Source organism: Euphorbia lathyris, chromosome 8, assembly GCF_963576675.1.
Source record: "Euphorbia lathyris chromosome 8, ddEupLath1.1, whole genome shotgun sequence".
In the NCBI taxonomy this organism is placed as follows: Eukaryota; Viridiplantae; Streptophyta; class Magnoliopsida; order Malpighiales; family Euphorbiaceae; genus Euphorbia; species Euphorbia lathyris.
In genome coordinates this window covers 77,438,240-77,460,968 of record NC_088917.1, presented here as the reverse complement: position 1 = coordinate 77,460,968, position 22,729 = coordinate 77,438,240, and the positions used below count along the sequence as shown (strand labels likewise).

General features: G+C 34.7%; 2 protein-coding genes, 1 non-coding gene and 1 pseudogene across 6 annotated transcripts in view; 3 read left to right on the top strand and 1 right to left on the bottom strand.

Moving 5' to 3' along the window:
- LOC136202108 (uncharacterized) overlaps positions 1-22,521 on the top strand; it is a 65,990-nt gene extending 43,469 nt beyond the window's left edge. For all 4 annotated transcript variants that reach the window (XM_065992585.1, XM_065992582.1, XM_065992584.1 and 1 more), the window contains 4 exons: positions 17,875-18,690; positions 18,789-19,433; positions 20,860-21,630; positions 21,840-22,521. In XM_065992585.1, the coding sequence (XP_065848657.1) occupies positions 17,875-18,690; positions 18,789-19,433; positions 20,860-21,630; positions 21,840-22,391 (2,784 nt within the window). In that variant the 3' untranslated portion in view covers positions 22,392-22,521. The remainder of the gene's footprint in view (positions 1-17,874; positions 18,691-18,788; positions 19,434-20,859; positions 21,631-21,839) is intronic.
- Positions 11,327-12,432, bottom strand: LOC136202112 (uncharacterized). The gene is made up of 2 exons (XM_065992590.1): positions 12,301-12,432; positions 11,327-12,224 (listed from the first exon to the last, which is right to left on the bottom strand). The coding sequence occupies exons 1-2, from the start codon at positions 12,319-12,321 to the stop codon at positions 11,754-11,756; spliced, it is 492 nt and encodes a 163-aa protein (XP_065848662.1). The 5' UTR covers positions 12,322-12,432; the 3' UTR covers positions 11,327-11,753.
- On the top strand, positions 11,510-11,580 carry TRNAG-CCC (transfer RNA glycine (anticodon CCC)). The gene has a single exon. It is a non-coding gene; the product is annotated as a tRNA-Gly (tRNA).
- On the top strand, positions 12,586-15,322 carry LOC136202110 (disease resistance protein At4g27190-like; annotated as a pseudogene).
- Positions 22,522-22,729: the final 208 nt, after the last annotated feature.

The following is a 22,729-nucleotide window of genomic DNA, read 5'->3' as shown; positions in this document are numbered from 1 at the left end:
TGTTTAATCTGTCGACCGCTCTGCCTAAGGAGGTAAATTTCCTTTCCGAATCACATGAATGGACACAAACACCTTCTTAGAACTACAAACAGAGATATTTGTATTGAGAATGAATTTGATGCTGAGGGAAGTGACTGGATTACTACGCGTAAGAAACCGAAGGCTAAAACTACCGACTTCGGCTGAAAGGGTGAGTTCGACCGTCTGTTAAGTACACATGATCATTTTGTACTAGAATTGTAGGGGTATTCAGAATTTGTGTACCCAAAGAGCTCTAAAGATGATGTGTAAAACCAATCATCCAGATTTAGTTTGTTTATCACAACCTATGGCTGATTTTGATAGAATTTCTGCTCTCTTATGGACCTCTCTTAGGCTACAGCTCATCTTCCAAAATGACAACAATTTCATTTGCCTCTTTTGTAAAATTGGAATCAGTAATCGTAGTCAAACCATTCTCAGTCGTGAGCAACATATCGCCATTAGGTACTGTTTGCTCTCTCAGGATTTTCAGATTACCTTTGTCTATGGGAATAACAGTGCTGGAAGGCGCTGTTTGCTTTAGGACTCTATTTTAGCGATTAGAGGATGTGATAAACGGATAGTTCTAGGGGATTTTAATACAATAAGGGGAGCGCATGAGAAAACTGGCAGACATCCTTCTGAAGACAGCTGTAGAGATTTCATCCGGAATGGAGAATTGACAGAGGTGGAAAGCATATGTTTGCAATTCACCTGGTCGAATAGTAGAATGGATGATGCGCATGTTGAATGTCGGCTAGACAGAGCCTTAGTTAATGACACTTTTATTGATTGTTGGGACATAATTCATTGCTCAATTCTTCCTCGCTCAAATCGGATCACTGCCCGATCCTTCTCTCTTACGCTTTTGGCATTGCTCGAAAAGGAAGATTTCATTTCCTCACGATGTGGACAACACATAGCTCCTTGCACAAGCTAGTTTCTGATCACTGGAGCTCCTGCTCTCTTTCTCTCATGCCGACTCAACTGCTCTGCCACAAACTAAAAAATCTTCGCCCTAAGCTCAGGGCTTGGAACATTGAGGTCTTTGGGCGGGTGGAAACCAATATTGCCACTGCTTTGGTCAAGTTGGAGGAGGTACAAGCTAGTATTTCCAAGGATGGTTTAAATGAGATCCATTTTGCTCAGGAAGCGGATGCTCGGCAGGATCTTGAGCTTCAGCTGTACATACAAGAACTACTTCTCAGGGACAAAAGCATGGAAAAATGGCTTAATGCAGGGGATAGAAATTCCAATTTCTTTCATCGCCCAGCTAAAATTAGAAAGGTGCAATATTCTCTGGATAGCCTTTTAATCAATAACTCTATGGTGAATGATGAGAGGGTGATAGCTCAGCAAGTTGTTAATTACTATGAATCGCTTTTCACTGGCAGTTTAAGACATGTCAACTATGATGCTGTTAACTCTGTTATTCCTTGTAGTGTGACAGATTCTGACAATGAGCTTCTTACTAGGAGACCGTCTACTTTTAAGATCCGAGATGCAATCTTCAGTATGAACAAGGACAACTCACCTGGGCCTGATGGTTTCGGAGGGGGTTTTTACCAGCATTATTGGGATATTGTGGGACCCGATGTGTGTCAAATGGTTCTCAGCTTCTTTGATTCTGGATATATGCTTTCCGGTATGAATTCTAGCCTCATGGCGCTTATTCCCAAGGTTGAAGGAGCTAATGAAATTCACTAATTCTGTCCTGTTGCAATGGGAAATTTCACAAGATCATTTCCAGGATTCTCTTAGACAGACCGATGCCTATTGCTTCTAGAATAATCTCTGATAATCAGTTCAGATTCATAGCTGGCAGAAGTATTCATCATTGCATAGTTGCGGCTTTTGAAGGTGTCAATTTGCTTAAAAAGAACTGCTTTGGGGGCAACATGGCCTTAAAAATTGATATCAGGAAGGCCTTCAACACCTTAGACTGGAACTTCTTGTTAGTTGTTCTGGACTCTTTTGGCTTCTCTCTGAGGTTCAGAAACTGGATTTTGGAAATTCTGAGATCAGCTAGAATCTCAATTGCTTTGGGAGGTGGTATTAAAGGATTCTTCAGCTGCTCTTGTGGAGTCCGACAGGGAGACCCGCTCTCTTCCACGCTCTTTGGGCTTGCCGAGGACTTTCTTGGGAGATGGATTACCAAATTGGCAAAAGAAGGTAATTTTGAGTCTATGAGCTATACCAAAAATGCTGCTTTTCCCTCTCATCTTCTATATGCAGATGACATGATGATTTTTTTACCGAGCTTCGCTAAAAAATATGAACTGCATTAGGGATATATTCAATTTCTATGAATCTATGTCTGGTCAAGCAGTAAATTGGGATAAATCTCAAGCTTTTTTGGCAACTTCATCCCCTCTACTCGCAAAAATCTTTTTGCTGGTATTCTGGGCATTAAGACTGCGTCTCTCCCTTTTAACTACCTCGAAGTTCTGCTTTTCAGAGGGGCCCCTAAGTCTCGATACTTACAGCCTCTTATTGACAAGTTTCTCAACAAATTCAGTCTTTGGCAAGGTCAGTCTTTATCGATTGTTGGGTGGCTAACTTTAATTAAATCCTCTTTAACTGGTGCTCTGGTGCACTCGTTCATGGTTTACAAATGGCCCTGTGCTTTAATTTCTCGGATCAACAAAGCGGTTCGTAACTTTCTCTGCACCAGAGATAGGGATAGACGGAAGCTCATCACTGTGCCATAGATTATCTACTGTCAGCAAACTAGTTATGTAGGTTGGGTATCAAAGATTTTAGGCTCTTTAATTCGACTTTGCTTGCTAAATTCAGTTGGGATTTACTGCAGGGTCATAGTTTCATCATATCCCTGCTTCGGCTTCGGTTCCTTGATATCTCAGGTTTGGCGAAAAGGTTCATTACTAATTCTTCAATTTGGTCCTCTTCGATGTCTATTTTTAAAATTGTCAGGGCTGAAACAGTTTGTTGGTTTGCAGAAGAGTCCACTCTTAATTTCTGGACTGCTAAATGGATTGTTCCCGCTGTTGCAGATCAGCTGGGTATTCCAAGGAAGACTCAGGCCAATCTTTACAAGCCTTTACACGATCAAAGAGAATGGTAACTTGACAAATTTGTAGACTCTTCCTACCCAGGTTCAGAATAGCATCAAGCAATTTGAGTCTTTTGGAGATTCTGATAGTTGCATCTGGCAGCCGTCCGATTCTGGGAGGCTTACGGCTAAAAATTTCTATCTTGAGCTTCAACTGGGGGCTCCAATAGACTGGAGCAAATTTTTATGGAACTCCTTTGTGCCTCCTAGATGAGTTTTTACCTACTGGATGTTATTTCATGCCAAGCTAGCAGTGCAGGCTCAACTGCAAATCTGAGGGTTTTCGCTGGCTCAGCGTTGTGAACTCTGTAAAGCGGAAGGGGAAACTATAGAGCATATGTTTGTTAGATGTTAGGTAGCCGTAGTGCTGTGGAACCTGGTCTGCAATGTGCATGAGGTTAGCTATTGTCTTGGTTTAAATCTTGACGATTTCCTCAGTCGGATCAGAGCTGTGCGGGTCAGAAAAAGTATGAGGAAACGATGGACGTTCTCTGTAATTACCTACAATTGGTATATTTGGTTCATCCGTAATAGAGCCATTTTTTATAACGACCTCCCTTCAATCCAAAATCTAAGATTCCAACTGTTGTATTTAATCAGAGAATGCGCGGGGTTTGCTGCTGTTCATGTCCGCCCTCCGCCTGAGCCGGACTATGCGATCGTTCGATGGCTTCCTCCTCTGCCTAGCTGGATTAAAGTTAACACGGACGGAGCCTCGAGTTCAACTGGAAGCACTAGCACGGGAGGAATCTTTCAGAATTATAGAGGTTTCGTGGTGGGCTGTTTTGTGTTTCCAATCCAGGACTCGCCGACTCATATTGCTGAACTAACAGCAATTATCTTTGCGATCAACACTACATGGGAGAGAAACTGGAGGAATTTTTGGATCAAATCTGACTCTACCTATGCAGTTCATCTTCTTAATAACATATCATGGGACGTTCCGTGGAAGATAAGAAAAGATTGGCTTATCTGTTTAAGTAGGCTTGCCAATATGACTTGGAAAGCGACTCATAGTTTTAGAGAATGTAACCATGCAACTGATCGGCTAACTAGTATCGGGCAATCAGCAGCTTCTAGCCTATGGTGGCACTCCGCACCTCTTTCTTGTCAGGCTTTTGCGTTTGATGACTTGTGCAATGTTGCTCATATTCGTTTTTTGTAATTTTTCTTTTCCTTTTTTTTTTCTCTCTTGTACTCTATTTTCCTTTTTTAATAAATTCCGGGTTGTTGGCTGTGCTGGGGGTGCCAACCTAGTTGGGACGTCCGGCCTGCCTTCGCGTCCCAACCTTCATTGAAAAAAAAATTACAATTTTGAAATACTTGTTTTTAGAACCAAGGCAAGATGATACAGATTAGCCATTTTTTGTGCAAAAATTCTTACCATTTTGGAAGTTGTTTTTAGTAAAGTGAAAAACTTTAATTATGTCCTAATAGCAAAGTTCCTATTTGGAAAATTTCTTTTTCAAGTATCCATTTAACAAAAAGCGAAACTTTTTTTTTTTGTTTTTTTTACATTATCCTAATATATAATGTGGACCTATTATGCAAGTCTTCTTTTTCTTTTTGGTGCATATATAAAATACTTTGAGAAAATTAGAGAGAAAAACCCATGCCATGATAAATTTATGGTTATGTTAAATTTTATTTTGAATTTTTGTCATTAGAAAAGTTATTAATAACTAATTATTTTGAAGAATGTTAAAAGGTGGTGGTTACTTTTTTACTTTATGATATTTTTAACATAAAAATAAAGATTTATGATATAATACAAATAAAGATTATCAGTTTGATTAAAGCTAAAATATTATTATCATTCATGATGTTTACGTAAAAACCCAAATTGCTTTTGGTACATATATAAAAGATAAAGATGCATTTCATATCGTAAGTTTCATTCATTGAAGAAATTTCATTACCATCATATAGTAACAATAGAGGATTTGTGAAGGGTTGTTTTTCCATCAATATCCCTAATTCTTTTGCTCACATTGCTAAATTAAAGGTGGTCATTTCCACAGTTGAAACTGCTTGAGAGAAAGAATGGTATGATCTTTCGATTGAATCTGACTCTACCTATGTGGTAAAGATGCTTCACAGTAAATCCAAGGAGGTCTCGTGGATAATGAGACAAGACTGGCTGAAATGTCTTGAGAGGTCAATCAGGCATCGGACAATTTAGCAAACTTCGATAAGGTTTCTTCGAGTATTATTTGGTGGCATATTGCTCCTCATTTTTGCAAATCTTTTATTTTTGATGATCTCTGTAATGTAGTACATGTTCGTTTTCTTTAATTCCTTCTTTGTAATTCTTACATTTTTTATTAATAATATTCAGGTTTGTTGAGGTTCATTGGAGGTGCCAACCTAGTTGGGATGTCTGGTACCTTCAATCGCTTCCCAACCTTTTATTAAAAAAAATTAGATTTTATAATTAAATATAAATCTAATAAGTTAATTAACCATCACCAACTTTAATTTATCGGAAACACGTGGATTGAACTATCGGAGGCATAGTTACAATGATGAGACTGAGCTAGATCCCGTTTTCTCTACACCTATTCAGTCATACGGTGGTTTTCACCTGATCAGTCACCATTAGATCTATAAGGTGTAAATTTAAACTATACATTGTTTTAATCTCCATCCTCTGATTTTAATAAACCTAGATCTAATGGTGACTGACCACTGACCAGGTAAAATTATTACCATACCATATTATATTATGACAGTAATTCATGAATGGAGTTTTAACATCAATCAATAATGGAATTTAAATCACATTTTCGCATGTCTTCGGCACTGGAAATCTATTCTTTACATTTCACATCTCTGCATTCATTTGTGAATTCACACCTAGCATATAATTATTTCCAATCCTATATCTAATCAAAATGCCACTGATATTGAGAGGCTCTTATACTTAAATAAACAAATAATTTATACCATTACATTTCTACTCTTTTGTTTTTATTTAGGCATAACAATCATTTCACTCCCCCCCCCAAACTAAATTTTAAAATTCAATTATGATGTTAAAGTATCAAAATCATCAGTTAGGTCCTTCAAATAAGCAAAAATGATCTATTAAGTCTGCATCATATTCTAAAAACAGAAATTGTGACTATTTGATATGAACTATAATGATCTATGTGTTAGTTCAAAATAGTTTTGGAAAAAAAGAGTTTGAAACTGTTCAACCGAATGATTTTCGATGAGGTCTGAATTAATGATTTTTACTTAAAATGGGAATTCAATTGATGATTTTTATTTGGTTTAAAAACCTAATTGATGATTTTGATAGTTTAACATCGTAATTGATTTTCAAACGGGTGTTATGCCTTTTATTCATTTACCGTTATGATAACATCTAGATATTATCCAATGGTGAATCCGTAAAACTTTATGTAATACAAGGACTAAAAGAATATTTGGACATCGACAGTGAACAGATATCCGTCGGCAATATGGCGTACGAAGCAAGTCATATGCCGCCAAGGGCCCGTGGTCCAAAGGATACGCCTCGTAATGATCAGACAACTTAAAGAGGCTCTCAACCGCCATATCTTGAGAGACCCGTCATCTAACATTAATCCGCTCAAGGGATGTCTCTGCCGTCTTCCCATATGGAAACTGAAACCATTAATGATAAGTAATAGTCCCATGAATGAGCTAACGATCATACTTGAATGAACATAGTAACTATCATTAAAGTAGCATTAATGGAATGCTTTCTAGTTACTAGTTTGATGGTTACAACTATTTAGTATAAATAGCCTCACATCCCAAGGCAGAAGTGCACTTTCCACACTACACTTTGTGCTTACAGTTTATAACTATTTTATACTTTACTGACTTAAGTATCAGAGTGCCCTCCGGCCAAATCCAACGACGCCCCCCACAGGTGGAGCTCCGGTTGAAGTTCGTTCGAGAGTTATCAATTGGTGCGGTGAATGTGGAGCTCTAGTCACAAAAGAGTTTACACCACACACACAAATGACAACGGAAGGACCCAATCCTTCCTCTGGGGGACTACTCCTCCACTCACCATTCTAGTTTCAGTAAGCAACACTCCTGCCATCCCTATTAACCAAATGAACAATTCTCCTCCTCTCACTCAATATGCTCGAGAAATGTCACCAGAGACCTTTGGCGATCAAATTCGGGAACTTGTGGAACAATTATGGCGTGGAAGCTGCGAACTGCTTGAGACCATTGTTGGAAAACCCGATGTTGGCGGACCAACAATAGGAATTATACCACCCCTTCGACGACACCCAAGGACCAGAACAAACAACCAAACCAATTGGGAAAATGTCATCATAAGACCACAATTTGGGCTCTAATCATCATTCCTGGCGCAACCAGGAAATACAGGTGATGCAACGATCAGCCACACGACATCTGGGCTCAATCTATCGTTGAATATGCGATTGTTTAATCTGCTAGAAGGAAGTAGAAGAAATGAGCAACTGCCTCCACAAACTTAAAAAGTTGAAGAATTAAAACGGATTAGAATATCATCAAGTCATTGAATTTTTCAATTTTAAGATTCTTTAACACTCATTTTAATTTTAAAATCCTTGTGTTTAGTAAAAAGAAAAACCTCAATCATCTTCTATTTACAAACGAGAATTTCGCTTGTACAAAAATGTTTTTACATATACCAATTTAATAAAACATAAAAACACATTGATTTTTATTCGACTTCACTCTTTTTTTCTTTTTTTAAAGCTAAACTACATACATATGCTTACCATACTAATGCTTGGCTTAATATTGGGTAAATTACACCCATGGCCACTAAAGTTTATCATATTATTATAGTCCCTGAACTTCAATTCTTAACCGTATAACTACTGAACTTTACATTTTTTAATAGTGGTGGCCACTCAACTTTAACTAACTCCTCAAAGTAACAGTTAACAACCTCAAAATAAAAATATTTAAAAATTAAAGTTGTTCAGAACGACTTTTACCATGAAACCATATTTTGATTTTCCAAAATCACAATTTTTTGGAGATTTCTCTCTCTAAAAATCCACTATCACTTTCTTAACCAAATAACATCTAAATGGCCAAAAAACGAAAATTTTCAAGAATTAAAGTTTCTTAAAGTATCATTAACTCTTCAAATTTTTTATTTTGATATCGTTAATAGTCGTTTTGAGGCGTTGGGTGACCACTCATGTTAAAAAGTGTAAAGTTTAGTGACATTACTGTTAAGAATTATAGTTCAGTGATAATAATATTAAAATAGATAAAGTTGAGTAGTTATGGATATAATTTACCCACTTAATATTATTATCAACTTAGTACTTAATCTTCTTTTGGGTAAATTTTAAAAAAAAACCCTGTGATTTTTACCGATTTCCAAATAAACCCCTATGGTTTGTTTTTACAAAAAAAAAAGGAGCGTGGTTTACGCCGAAAAACGGAAAATGGGTTAACAGTGTTAAAATGAGAGATAACATTAAAAATTCCGAATTTTAAAAATAAGGGGTAACATTGGAAATTCCGAATTTTTATAATCTGGAATTTTCTTCAGATTTCCGATTTCGGAAATCTGGAATTTCTATCCATTATTTACTATCTGAGCTCTCCCTTTTTTTTTTATGAAAGACAAAAATGCATTTCATGTTATGGGTGGGTCCCATTCATTGAAGAAATTTGGATGTAAGTTTAGCATCAATCAATCAAATGGAATTCAAATTACATTTTCACATTTCTAAAAATCATGATGCCCCCAACCCAACAACCTAATGCCACTCGTGTTCTCATAGTTAAAAAAAAAAAAAAAAAAATCAAAATGTATGAAGTGATAAAGATGCATGAAATGAAATGTAATGGGTTCTATATTTATGGTTATCTGAATTTTTAAAAGTGTTTTCGATGACCTCTCAACTTATATAAAATGTAATCAGTTAATCACTTAATTAAAAAAAAATTATGATTAGCAATCAACTCATCTTATACAATAATTTCATCAAACTCACTAAATATAACATTTCATGCCTTTTGAATATTTAATTAAATATTATAGAATATATAAAAATAAATGGTTAATTTTTTTTGAATAAAGGTTAGAACGAGGTTAGAAAAAGCAGTCGGACATTCCAATTATGTTGGCACTTCCTAACACTTTTCCAACCAAACCCGAATATATTAATAAAAAAAAAATAGTACAAAAAAAGAGCTAAAAACAACGAAAGTGAGCTATATTACATAAATCGTGAAAAATAATAAATACAAGTTAACTTAATAAGTAATTAAATAACAATGAAAAAAAAGTTAAAAAGTGTAAAGTACCTATTGGAATCGGTAGGAAAGGTGTGTTAGAGCATCTCCAATAGAGGGTCTAAAAGAGTGCCAAAACTTAACACATAATTTTAAAATATAATATTTTATTATCTCTTTCATCCATATCACTTTTGACAACTTTTACTCAAAAAATGCTCCAACAGAGGTTGTAATTATAATCTTACAAATTATTATTTTATTATAAATATTAAAAATAAAAGACTCAAGATTTTAGTATTTCTAGGAGAGAGATCACATATTTTATATTAAAAAATAATAAACAAGGTTGATAAAATGCTAAAAAAAATTGATAATTTTTTTTTGACACTTACAATCACTCTAATAGTGGGTAAATTACACCCATGGCCACTGAACTTTAACCATTTTAACATTATGGTCACTGAACTTCATTTCTTCTTGGTATGACCATTGAACTTTACCTTTTTTTAACATCGGTGGCCACTCAACGCCTCAAAACGATCGTTGACGGCTAAAAATAAAAAATCCAAAGCGTTAATAATATTTTAAGAAACTTTAATTCTTAAAAATTTTCGTTTTAAGGTCATTTAGATGTTGTTTGGTTAGGAGAGAGAAAGTGAATTTTTAGAGAGAGAAAGATCTAAAAAATGTGATTTTCGAAAATAAAAAATGTGGTTGCATGGTAAATATCGTTCTGAACAACTTTAATTCTTGAATATTTTCATTTTGAGGTCGTTAATGATCGTTAACGGTCAGTTTGAGAAGTTAGTTAAAATTGAGTGGTCACCGTTGTTAAAAAGTATAAAGTTCAGTGGTCATACTGAGAAGAAATGAAGTTCAATGTCCATAATGTGAAAATGAGTAAACTTCAGTGGCCATGAGTGTAATTTACCCTCTAATAGTGGGTATCATTTAAAAGTTGTTAAATCTAATATCACATCGACACTGTTTTTAGACACCGTCTATAGATGCTCTTAGAGCATCCTTAGTGCTGAGAAATTAGTTGTAACTTTGTGATGTGTTGAGAAATTAGTGGTCATTTTAATAATAATTTAGTTGTTATCATTTCAATTCACATTTGTCTAAGATATATAATATGTTACTGTACAGTTACAAAATTATTATTAAAATGATAACAACTAAATCGGTCACGTATAAATTAAAGGACCGGACATTATAATGTATTATCTACAACAAACTTAAGTATTTAATATATTAAAACGCAATAAATTTAAAGGTCAACTAAATAAGAATTTAAATGATGAAGAAAACTTCTAGATTCGTACATCACCTTATTGCCATAAAGATCATAAGAGTGTGTTTGGTGTAGTAAGCGGAGTCAGGACCGAAACTTCGGAAGTTCGAATGTATAAGCAATTTTTTTTAATACAATCGCTTTATTTTCAATACCGATAAAAAAAACTAATCAAAAAAAAAGTTTACTAATAAAAAAAAATACCGATAAAAAATTCTTTTCTCAATCTAACACACTAAATATAGAACTAGTTTTAATTTTTTAAGTTTTAATTAGTTTATATTATCAATTGCATTAAAATTCTTAAATTAAATATCATTAATTCCATTAACCTCTAAAAATATTGTATTATCCCAAAATTGAAGGAGCTGTATGTGATGTTTTTGAAGAGTTGAGGAGGTTGAGAGGTTGTTCCCTAAGTTGATGAAAAAAGTTGATGAAAAAAAAGTTACAAGTTTATGAGACTGGATGTCTATTAAGCTAATAATTAATCCTTCCAATTTATTAAAACTGATTATTAACCTCTAATCTATCGGTCCAATTAATACCCAAAATTAATTTTACATAATGTAATAATCTTATTCTTGACACTGTTCTTGATTTGTTTAATAGCCGCATAATTTTCACTATATGTTTTGAAGAAAATAACAACAAATATGTTAGAAATAGGAATCTAAATTATAAAAATAACAAAAAAATATGAAGAAAATACAAATTTTTATTGAAAACTTGTTAAACAAGAATCAAACTAGAATTCGTATTCTAGTTATGATCATAGCCACTTAGCTAAGTATTCAACTTAACTATTGAGTTTAATAACAACATAATTACATTAGCATAAATTAGCTATTAGTAAATGTATTAGAACTCTAAACATAAGAGCGCATCTGGTGTAGTGGTATCATAGTACCCTCCCACGGTACTGACCAGGGTTCGATTCCCTGGATGCGCAATCTTTTTTCCCAAAAATTGTATTATTCTATTTACACGATACAAAAACACCTTACTCGTTACATTCAAGCTCATTTCATCATTTTTAGGCAAATAAACAGTACAGAATACGTGCGAAAAAGCTACAACAAGAAGAAACTCTAAAAAACGTTTCAGATGAAAAGGCTAAAACAATCAGTGAGCTTTTGGATCTACACCGACGGACTTGAGAGTCTCAACATGAGGCTGATGAGCAAACGCATCTCCATGAACAGTATTAGGCATATAGCTGAGTCCGTTTTCAAATTCCTGAATATGAGCGATTTTCCTGAACAATGATTTCTTCAAAAACTTATCAGCTTCATCCACTACTAGATCTGGATCTTCCACCTCCGGTACTGTTTCTCTTACCTTCTTTTTCACCCTAACATTTGGGGAATAGAGTATTTGATGCTTCACAGTGAATAGACCTAAAGACACTGATACTGCTATCATTCCTATGGCTACATAAACTGGCACAAAATCTCCTTTCACTCCTCCTTTCTTTGTCTGATGATGATGATGCAAATCAGCTGTTGGTGTATACGATGCCGTTTTAGGAGAGGTTGCTGTTGTGTATGTTGCTGAGTTTCCTTTTAATCGACTCGCCATGGATTTGAAGGAATTCTGGATTCATTTTTTAATGTTAATGAAAACTTTTTGAAGGACGAAATGGGAAAATGGAAGAGCTAAGAGTACTTACCAGTGAATTTCTGAGAGCCATTGTTGGATTTGGATAACGATGTGATGAATTATGAGATTGGAAATGTGCAGAGCCGTTAAAATGTTTGATTTCAGATAAAGATATGGGTGTTTTGCTATTTATATTTGAGTAGGTGATGGATTAAAGTTACAGAGAAGAGAAGAGAAGAGAAGAGGATTCTGGAGGCACTGAGAGCAAAAGACACTTGTCAAGATCAGCAGTTGACATGTGCAACCTAGAAGCCTCAGGAAGAGGCACGTCTTGTCCTGCAAACATCACACCTTACTTTTACCCGTGTCACGGGAGAGATTACAGAGTTTGTATTAGGGATGCTAAAAGTGTAATAAATGAGACCTAGTTGTAGTGCTAATCAAGCTTTAAAAAACCCTGACACTTGAAAAAGAAAAATACTGAAACTCTTTTTTCTTCGTTGTGTTCATTAGCCAGTAGTCTTCACTTTCGTCTCTCATTAGATCATTTCTACTACTTTCTTCCCTTTCTATCTTCCAAATCATCTACTTCTCTCTCTCTTCTGCATTCACTTTCTAGTTACTTTTCTTTGATCTCCATTCATTGTCTCTTTTGATAGATAAAATGGTTCTGAATTCCATTCTTTCAGTTTTTGTCGACTTAGTTACAGATCCCATCAAACAATACATTGTTAAGCCTGCAGCACGACACATTGGCTATGCTTTCAACTGCAACAGCAAAGTCCAAACTCTCCAGGATGAGGTTCAGCAATTGAAGAATAGGAAAGACAGGTTGCAGCACTCCGTTGATGATGCTACTCGAAACGGTGAAGAGATCTATGAGAATGTTACGGAGTGGTTAAGCAATGCGGAGAAAGCTATTGGAGATGCTGAGGAACTTGTGCAAGGAAAAGAAGAAGCAAAGAAAAGGTGCTTGCTCGGATTATGTCCCAACTTCAAGTCTCGCTACCAGCTGAGCAAGAAAGCAGACAAGAAAGCTTCAGGGATCGAGAAGCTTCGAAACGAACAAGGACTAGATCAAGTTTCCTTCCCGCTCCCTCCGCAACCGATACTCGTGCCTTCTGTGTACAGCCGCGAGGCCTTGCCTTCAAGGGTGTTGATGCTCAACCTAATTATGGATGCTTTGAGAGATCCTAATCTGAATATGTTAGGGGTCTATGGTATGGGAGGCATCGGTAAGACCACACTAGCAAAGGAGGTCCAAGGAGAAGCAGTAGCAGAGAAGCTGTTTGAGGCTGTGGTGCTGGTTGCTGTTTCTCAGACTCCAGAATTGAGACGGATTCAGGTGGAGATTGCTGATTTCTTAGGCCTGAAATTTGATGTTGAGGGACTCACAGGAAGAGCAGGTGTACTTCATAAGAGGTTGCAGAACTCCAAAGTACTCGTCATTCTTGATGATCTTTGGCAAAAGCTTGATTTGAATGCCGTCGGAATTCCTTATGGGGATGCATCTAAGGGTTGCAAAATAATGCTTACCTCAAGGAACAAAGATCTATTATCTAGTGAGATGCGTGCACAGAAACTATTCTCTCTTGAAGCTCTAAAAGATGAAGACGCGTGGAAGTTGTTTGAGATGTGTGTAGCTAAGGCTAAAGATGCAAAATTACATGCCATAGCAACTGAAATTGCAAAAAAATGTGCAGGGTTACCTCTTTTGATTCAACTAGTTGCCACCGATTTACACTTACAGAGTGAAGAATCTCATGCGTGGGATGATATGCTAAATCGGCTGTCTACCTTGGGCGATGAAGAAATAGAGAAAAGAGTATACAAAGTCCTTGAGTCAAGCTATCATAATCTACCCTCGAAGGAAGCACAGTCACTTTTCTTGCTTTGTGCTCTGTTTGGGCAATCTATTCGGTACTTGTTGACTCATAGTATGGGTTTGGGTTTATTTAGAGGCATTCCTAACATTGAAGATGCAAGGAACAAAGTGCTAACCCTGATAGGAAAACTCAAAGCCAAGAGTTTATTGCTGGATGGGGACAACAATGGATGTGTGAAAATACATGATCTTATTGTGTGAAAATACATGATCTTGTTCGTGATACTGCTCTCTCAATTGCATCTAGAGAGCAACATGCACATATTGGAACAAATGAGGTTGGATTCAGAGATGGGCCAAAGGAAAATTGCACCAGAATATCTCTTAAGCACCCTGATCTCCATGAGCTTCCTGCAGGCCTAGCTTGCCCAGAGGCAGAATTGTTTTTACTTTTCACCGAAGATATTTCTCTAGAAATGCCCGATTCCTTTTTTGAAAGGATCCAAAATTTGAAGGTTGTTCATTTTTCGGGCATGCGTCTGGTGCCTCTTCCTTCATCAATTGGTTCACTTACAAAGCTTCAAACATTGTGTTTGCATGGATGCCGGTTGGATAAAGTAGCTACCATTGGAAAGTTGAAGCAACTAGAGTTGCTTAGTTTTGCAGACTCGAAGATTGTTGAATTGCCTGAAGAAATAGAGGCACTGACTCAACTGAAGCAATTAGATTTGAGAAATTGCTCCGATCTCCGAGTAATTCCTGAAAATGTGTTATCAAAACTGTGCTCGTTAGAAGAACTGTACATGCTTAACAGTTTTGTTCGATGGAATGCCAATGGTAATGCGAGACTTGTGGAGTTAGAGAGTTTGCCTAACCTTTCAAATCTAGAAATACAAATTGAAAATTCTAAGTCGATACCACAAGGTTGCAGGTTCTTTCATGGGTTAAAAAGTTATAAAATATCCATAGGTGATGGATGGGGTAACTGGGAAGGTAACGATGAAAGATCAAGAACCCTAAAGCTAAAGCTAGATGCAGGTATTCATTTGGAGGATGGGATTGAAAAGTTGCTAAGAGTGACTGAAGATCTATCTTTATCTGAAGTAATGGGAATTGAGAGTGTATTGTATGATCTAGATAGAGAAGGCTTTCCGCAATTGAAGCATCTGCACATTCAAAATGATTCTAGTATTCAACATCTGATCAAGTCGACAATGCGGGCTTCTTGCCCTGCCTTTCCCATCTTGGAGTCGTTGGATCTAAGTAAGTTAATGAGCTTGGAGAAGATGTGTCATGGTCAACTAGAGATGGGGTCTTTTGGTGAATTACGAATCATAAAAATCTATGGTTGTGATAAATTGAAGAGCCTCTTTTCATTTTCATCAGCCAAATGTTTACTTCAACTTCGAGAAATTGAAATTAGATGTTGTGAAAACCTGGAAGCTATAGTTTGTGAAGGAAATGAAGAGAATTACAATAATGAAGTGATCGAGTTCAATCAATTGAATTCCTTGAAGCTCTGGAATCTACCAAATCTCACAAGCTTTTGCAGAAGAAAAGAGGGAATTGCACCAATGGAATTGCTTTTCAATGAACTGGTATGCTCTTTTTCTAGTCGAATTTGATGTTTTGTTTTCCTCCTTTTTTTCATATATAAACACAACATTTGATGTGCAGGTTTCTTTTAATAATTTAACAAGCTTGGAGGTGTGGATATGCAAGTGTTTAAAATATGTATTTACAGCTCAGATTCTGAAATGTTTTGGTCAACTCAAAACGTTTAACTTAAGCAATTGTGAGTCACTGGAAGAGATAATACAGAGGAAGAAAGATGAAGAAATAGAGAGCATGAGTATGATTGAGTTTCCTAAGCTCCATTCTCTTGAACTTGAAAAACTTCCAAATTTGCAAAAATTCAGCGGTGGCTATTCAATTGAATTTCCATTGCTCAAAGACTTGAGTATAAGCGGATGCAATGCAATGAAGAATTTTGTGTCGAGATTATCAAGTAATGAGAGTGAGGAAGAATACTTCTTCAATGAAATGGTGATGTTTTGCTTCTCTTCTTTTCAATGTGATATTAAATTAATTTAACCCTCATTTGAGAACATAGTTATTTTTAATTTTGTTGTTTTTCAATTTCATTTAAATTCTGTTTTCATCAAGTAAAATTATTATTTTTTTAGAAAAGAAGTTGATCTAAATACATGTATTGCAGGCCACTTTCTCCAACCTGGAGACAATGAAAGTATATGAAATGAACTTCAAATATTTATGGAGTAACGATCCATGTGGAGCTTTCACTTTTGAAAATCTGCTATCTGTTGATGTTGCATTTTGTAGGAATCTGAAATATGTATTTCCAGCACCTATAGCTTCTGGACTTCTCAAACTTCAAGAGCTGAAAATAGATAACTGCAAAAATTTGGAAGTAATTATTGCAAAGGAAAAAGATGAAGGATCAAAAGGCTCCCTTTGTTTTGCATTTCCTCAATTAAGCTTCCTTCAATTGAGTAATTTAGAGGAAATGAGGAATTTGTATGAAGGACCTCATACCTCTGAGTGGCCAAACTTAAAATGTTTGCAAGTATATGGTTGTCATCAAATTATGAAATTTGGGTCCATAATCTCTACTTACCACCAAGAAAATGAAGAGAGGAATGACCATGTTCCATTTCAACAAACATTGTTTCTGTTGATAAGGTATATAAGTTCTCAATTTTTTTTATTTTTTGTTGTTTTACATATATCATATTCAATTTACTTATAATTAGCTCAATACATAATGATTCAAACTAGAGCTTTTAAAATACCTTGAAATTAAAATTATAATCTAATAATAACCCATAATTCCATAGAGTTAATTGAGATTTTGATGTACTTATTTCTTTTCTAAACAAACAAACAAACAAACTATGAAGCATCGATACGGGTACATGCACGGGTATGTGTACCAGTACAGAAAATGACATTTCTAAAAAAAATACGAGATACGGGTACGGTGGGGATACGAAATTTTTTATAGATAATTAATAATATATAAAAGATACATAAATATATAAACTACAAATTACATTCATAAAGTCATTATAAAACCACAAATAACACTCATAAGTCATTATAAAATCACAAATAATATCTATAATATTGACTAATAAGTCATTAATTCATAAAAAGCAAACATTTAATACTTACAACTATTTGATGTGGAAGTTGAACAGAAGTGGGATGAGATTTCAATCAAACAGAACCTACACAAGATGGAAGTTAGGGTTTGAGAGAAAACTAAAAACAATTTGGGTGGTTTTTCAATTTTTTTTATATCCGTGTATGTTTCAAAGGGTGAGTGGGTGATGGGTTAATATTACTTTATTTAATTTGTCATATAATCCTTATATTTTTAAAGTTTTTTAAAAAATCCTACAGGTTAACTAATTAATTATGAAAAATATCCCGCATATGCCCGCTAATTGAAAAAGAAAAGGAAAAAAAGATACTTTATAGCTGTATCATGTATGTATCCCGCTGTATCCCGGCCATATCTCCGTACGCGGAGTATGTACATTTACCTCCTAGAAGTATCGGTGAATCATAGCAAAAAAAAAAAGATTTTAATTAGCTTAAATTATACACTTTGGTTTGCATAAATTTAGTTTTTATTAAAAAAATTTGGATTGATTACAAATAGATGTACTGTTGTTTTAAGGATTTGCAGATTGGTACCTGTGTTATTTTTCGTTACAAACCCAATTATTTATAATTAACCCTAAATTTTTATATGGATGTTGACTTCATATAATGGTTTCTATTTTTGGTCAGTTTATTCCCTACTTGGAGGAATTTAGAATAGACGACCAAAGCTTGAGGGCTATACATCAAACTGGTGATTTTTCAGATGGGTTCTGTTCCAGACTGAAAAAGGTTACTCTGAAGTCTATCAAAGAAGAACACATTCCTTCTCTATTTGGTTTCCTTAGACGACTCTGCTCTTTGGAAAGGCTTGACTTATATTATTGCTCTTGGCATGAGATATTCCTATCAGATGATGAAAGAGCAATTGGAGAGATTAGATTGAAACACTTGGAGTTGAGCTTTCTTAGAAATTTGAAGCACATGATGAAGAAAGGCTCATTCCTGAATCCCATCCTTCAGTATCTTCAGACTTTGGATGTTTTTGGGTGTTATGATCTGATAAATATAGCACCATCCTCAGTTTCTTTCCAAAGTCTAATAACTCTAAATGTGTCATGTTGTAATAAGATGACAAACTTGGTAACAGCATCAACATCCAAAACTATGGTGCAACTAATGGAATTAAGAGTAAGTGATTGTCGTATGATGGAAGAAATTGTTGCAACTGATGATGCAGATTGCAAAGAGCATGATGTGATCGTTTTCAAGAACCTGAAGTGTTTGAAACTTCAGGCCTTAGATAGACTAAACAGCTTTTCTACTGGCAATTACGACCATCGTTTCCCATTGTTAGAAGAAGTAAATGTCCAGAAGTGCTCTATAATGAAGTTTTTTTGTGGCGGAGAGTTGAGCACACCAAAACTACGAGGAGTACAATATGAAGGTCAACAACAGTGGGAAGGAAATCTTAATGCAACTATATCATGCCATTTAAAAAAATGGGTATGTAACTCTAATTTTTGTATTCTTGCTTCCCTTAATTAGTAATAATTTTTTCATCCTTTTATGTAATAATGCTATATCTTGGTATTGAAATCAAGGTTGGTGGACATTTTGAAGAAGGGAGACTCTTCCGCTATTTAGAAATGCTGGAAGTAGTGAAAGAAGCATTTGCCTCAAAAGCTATATTAGCCAATCAACTGCCCTTCTTGAACACGTTGAGAAAGATTACTGTAAGCGACTGTGAGTTAGTACAAGTAGTTTTTGACTTGGAAGAGCTATCTGCTGAAGGTAGATCTGTTGGACTGCTATCGCAATTAAATGAAATTAAGCTGACTAATCTACCCATGTTGAGCCAATTATGCAACAAGGCTCCTAGGGGCATTTTGGACTTCAGCAAACTGAAAGTGCTGAAAATAGACAACTGTAGCACCTTGGAATATGCATTTACTTGGTCCATGGCTTCATGCCTCTTTCAACTCCAAAGGATAGAAATGGAAAATTGTGAGATTATGGAAACAATAATAAAGGAAGAGGAAGCAGAGGATGTAGCCCAAGTGATACTTGGTTCACTGGAATATATCCATGTGGAATGTTTGCCAAAGCTTTCAAGTATTTATTCAGGAAGTGGTGATTTGGAATGTCCGTCATTAGAGAAGATTAGCATAAGGAACTGTCTAAATATCAAATCGTTCATTTCAAGATTGACAAAGGAAAACCACGATCATATTCGATGCAGTTATAAGGTTGGTATAGAGCACAATTTAATCTAATTATATGTTCTAAATTATGTTTATTAACATTACTTTACCAATTGAAAAATAAAAAATGATAATTAATATGACAACTTTTAAAACATAGGATATTTTTATATATATTATATTCATATAGTAATAGAATCTATGTGTGCTAGTATTTCAGGACTGATCATTAGATTAAAGACACAATAAGTTTATGTTAATTTTCCAAACTCTGTTCTCTTTTTTTATTTTCTCAATTCTAGGATTCAGAGCCGCAAATTAGGGCTGCGCAAAATTAACTGGAAAACCGATTTTCGAAACCGAAACCAAACCGAAAAATATGTTGACCATAACCAATGGATTAGGTTACGGTTTTTCATTTCAAATTAACCGAAATCGAAAATAAACCTATTATATATTGATATATTATGTAGAAATTTAATTATCAATATATAAATATACATATTTATATTTAATTTTTAAGTTAAAAATAGTAAAATAACTAAAATTTTATTTGTTTTAGCGATTTTGCTAATTAAATTTGAAGTTCAATATTTTTATTTAATATTTATTTTTAAGTGAAAAATTATAGATTTAAAGTGATATTTCCTATGAAAAGTCACTAATGATATTTCCTACAAAAAAAATTATACATTTATGAGCTTTACTACATAAGTAACAATCTCCCTATTATCACTCGATTGACAACATACCCTCAATACCTTGACAAGAATCAGTCAATAACACAGGAGTAAGTAGTGAAGTAGTTTAGAAATTCTTTACCTCTTAGCTATGAATCCATTTTTTGAATTCTATAATGTATAAAATGTGCAACTATATGTTAATGCACACGTAATCGTGTTGGTTATATATGTTTTTTCCTAAATTATTAGTTTTATTTTTCGTGTTTATAGAAAGTACAAAATAGCTATTAAATACCCTTAAAAATTAGATTTTATTTTCTGTAAAAAAATCAGATTGTATTATTAAAATAAAATATATAAAATTTTAATGTTATCGTACATTACAATGCCTATACAATACTTTAAAATCTCTTAAGTTTATTTTACTAAAAATATTTATAAATATTAAGTTCACCCGTCCAATATGCGGGTATGCAACTAGTTGTATTTATTGTTGTTGCATCTATTGAGATTTTAATTTTTATATTTTTTTATAAAAAAATTATATTTGGACCCCTCCATCTTTGTGCCTTGGATCTGTAGTGCGGTTTGTTTAGTCTTAGGATTATTTCGGTAACCGTTGTATCTTTTAAGATTTAATTTTTGTATTACTTTATTTAAAAAAAAAATATTATTATTGGTCCTTCCATGCTTTGTCCCATGTACAGATGCCCCTCCTGATATTCTGTGTATAGATTTGATTAAGAGGTTAAGTAATTGGGTGTTAATGTTGATTTTGTATATTGCAGGTATTTCCCAAATTGGAAGAGTTGTCATTAGACCTTAAGTCCATCACAGCAATACTGCAAATTGAATTGCCCATAAACTTCTTTTCAAATGTCAAAAATCTTGAGTTGCGATATCACTTTGCCACAACCAAATCACATGTTCGTCTTCTTCGTTTCCTTTCAAAATTACCAAATGGTGTTGAACTCGGCTTGTGTAATTCTTCTGTTGAAGAGCTCTTTAAATTTGAAGGACTCAGCAGTAACCTGGAAGGAGCTGACACTACACTTCCACAAATAAGAGCTTTAAAACTAAAAAATCTTGATCATCTGAAGCAAATATGGTGGCAGAATTCTCAATTGCATGACTCCTTATTCCAAAATCTGACAACTCTTAAAGTATTTGGATGCAATCAATTGAGAACTTTGATAACATCATCAGTAGCCAAAACTTTGGTGCAACTTGAGACGTTAACAGTAAAATATTGCAAGATGTTGATGGTGATAGTAGAAGACAGAAATGATGAAACAACAGAGGAGATTGTTTTCACCAAAATGAAAACACTGGAGCTTATTCATCTGCAAAGTCTCAGAAGCTTCTCCTTAGGCAATTCCACTTTTGAATTCTCATGTTTGGAGCAAATTGTCCTATGTAGCTGCCCCAACATGAGAATCTTTTGTCCTGGAAACATAAGCACACCGATGCTAAACAGTGTAAAAGAAGAGTCACGGGTGAAAGATTTTTATTGGGAAGGAGACCTCAACAATACCATTGAACACATATACAAGGAAATGGTAAGTAACTAGTCATTACTTTTTCTTCATATAGAATAATAATAATCACAAATATCAGTAATTATACATCAAGATCTTGTCCACCGCCCTAATGGTACATAAGTCATTTTCATATTCTGGAAATTCACATAAGCTCAACTGAACCTTTTACTTGTGTTTCATTTCTTACTTCATATATTTACTACTGTTGTTTTGTTTTGCACTCTTAGGTTTGGGTCAAATATGAAGAGGATGTCAAACTCTCTTTATTTCCTGCATTAAAAGATACATGGGGTAGCCAATTTGCATTCAAGAACTTTGACTGGTTACAAAGGTTGGTGGTGGATGAGTGTCCAATAATATCAAATGCCATATCATCACATCAACTTGAGCATTTGAAGAAGTTGAAAGTTCTGATAGTAGAAAAATGTGATGTAGTGGAACAAGTGTTTGATTTGGAAGGACTAAACGTTTTAAATGATCTGCCAAAGTTGTATGAACTGCATTTAGTTGATCTGCCAAAGTTGACCCATGTGTGGAGCAAGGATCCTCAACAAATCCTGAGTTTCGGAAATCTCCAACTGCTCAAAGTTCACAATTGTGGCAACTTAACATTTATATTTAATATCTCAATGGCTTTAACTCTTCCAAACCTTCAACGTGTTGAAGTAAAAAATTGCAGCCTGGTGGAACATATAATTGCAAGCAGAGGAGGAAAAGATGCAGGAATATCAAACAATTTTTCCATTTTTGGAGTCCATGAATCTACAATATTTGGATAAATTGTCGAGTTTTTATTCTGCAAGTGGGTTTCTAGAATGTCCATCCTTGAAAATGATCGAAGTAGTTGAATGTCCAAATATGGAATTATTTGCTTCTACAATTCCAAACGGACAAGATTCATACATGATTGCTGAAGAAATGGAAGAATTGATTAGCAATGAGATCATATTTCTTGGCAATAAGGTTAGTTTTCTTGAGGATTTGTTTCTTTCACTTGTCATCCCTGATATTTACTTGGGAGAATAAGTAAAAAGTCTAAAACATATGTTTATATATAACAATTTTAATCTGACCTTATAATAGGTTGTATTCCATTTACTAAATATATTTTTGTCTT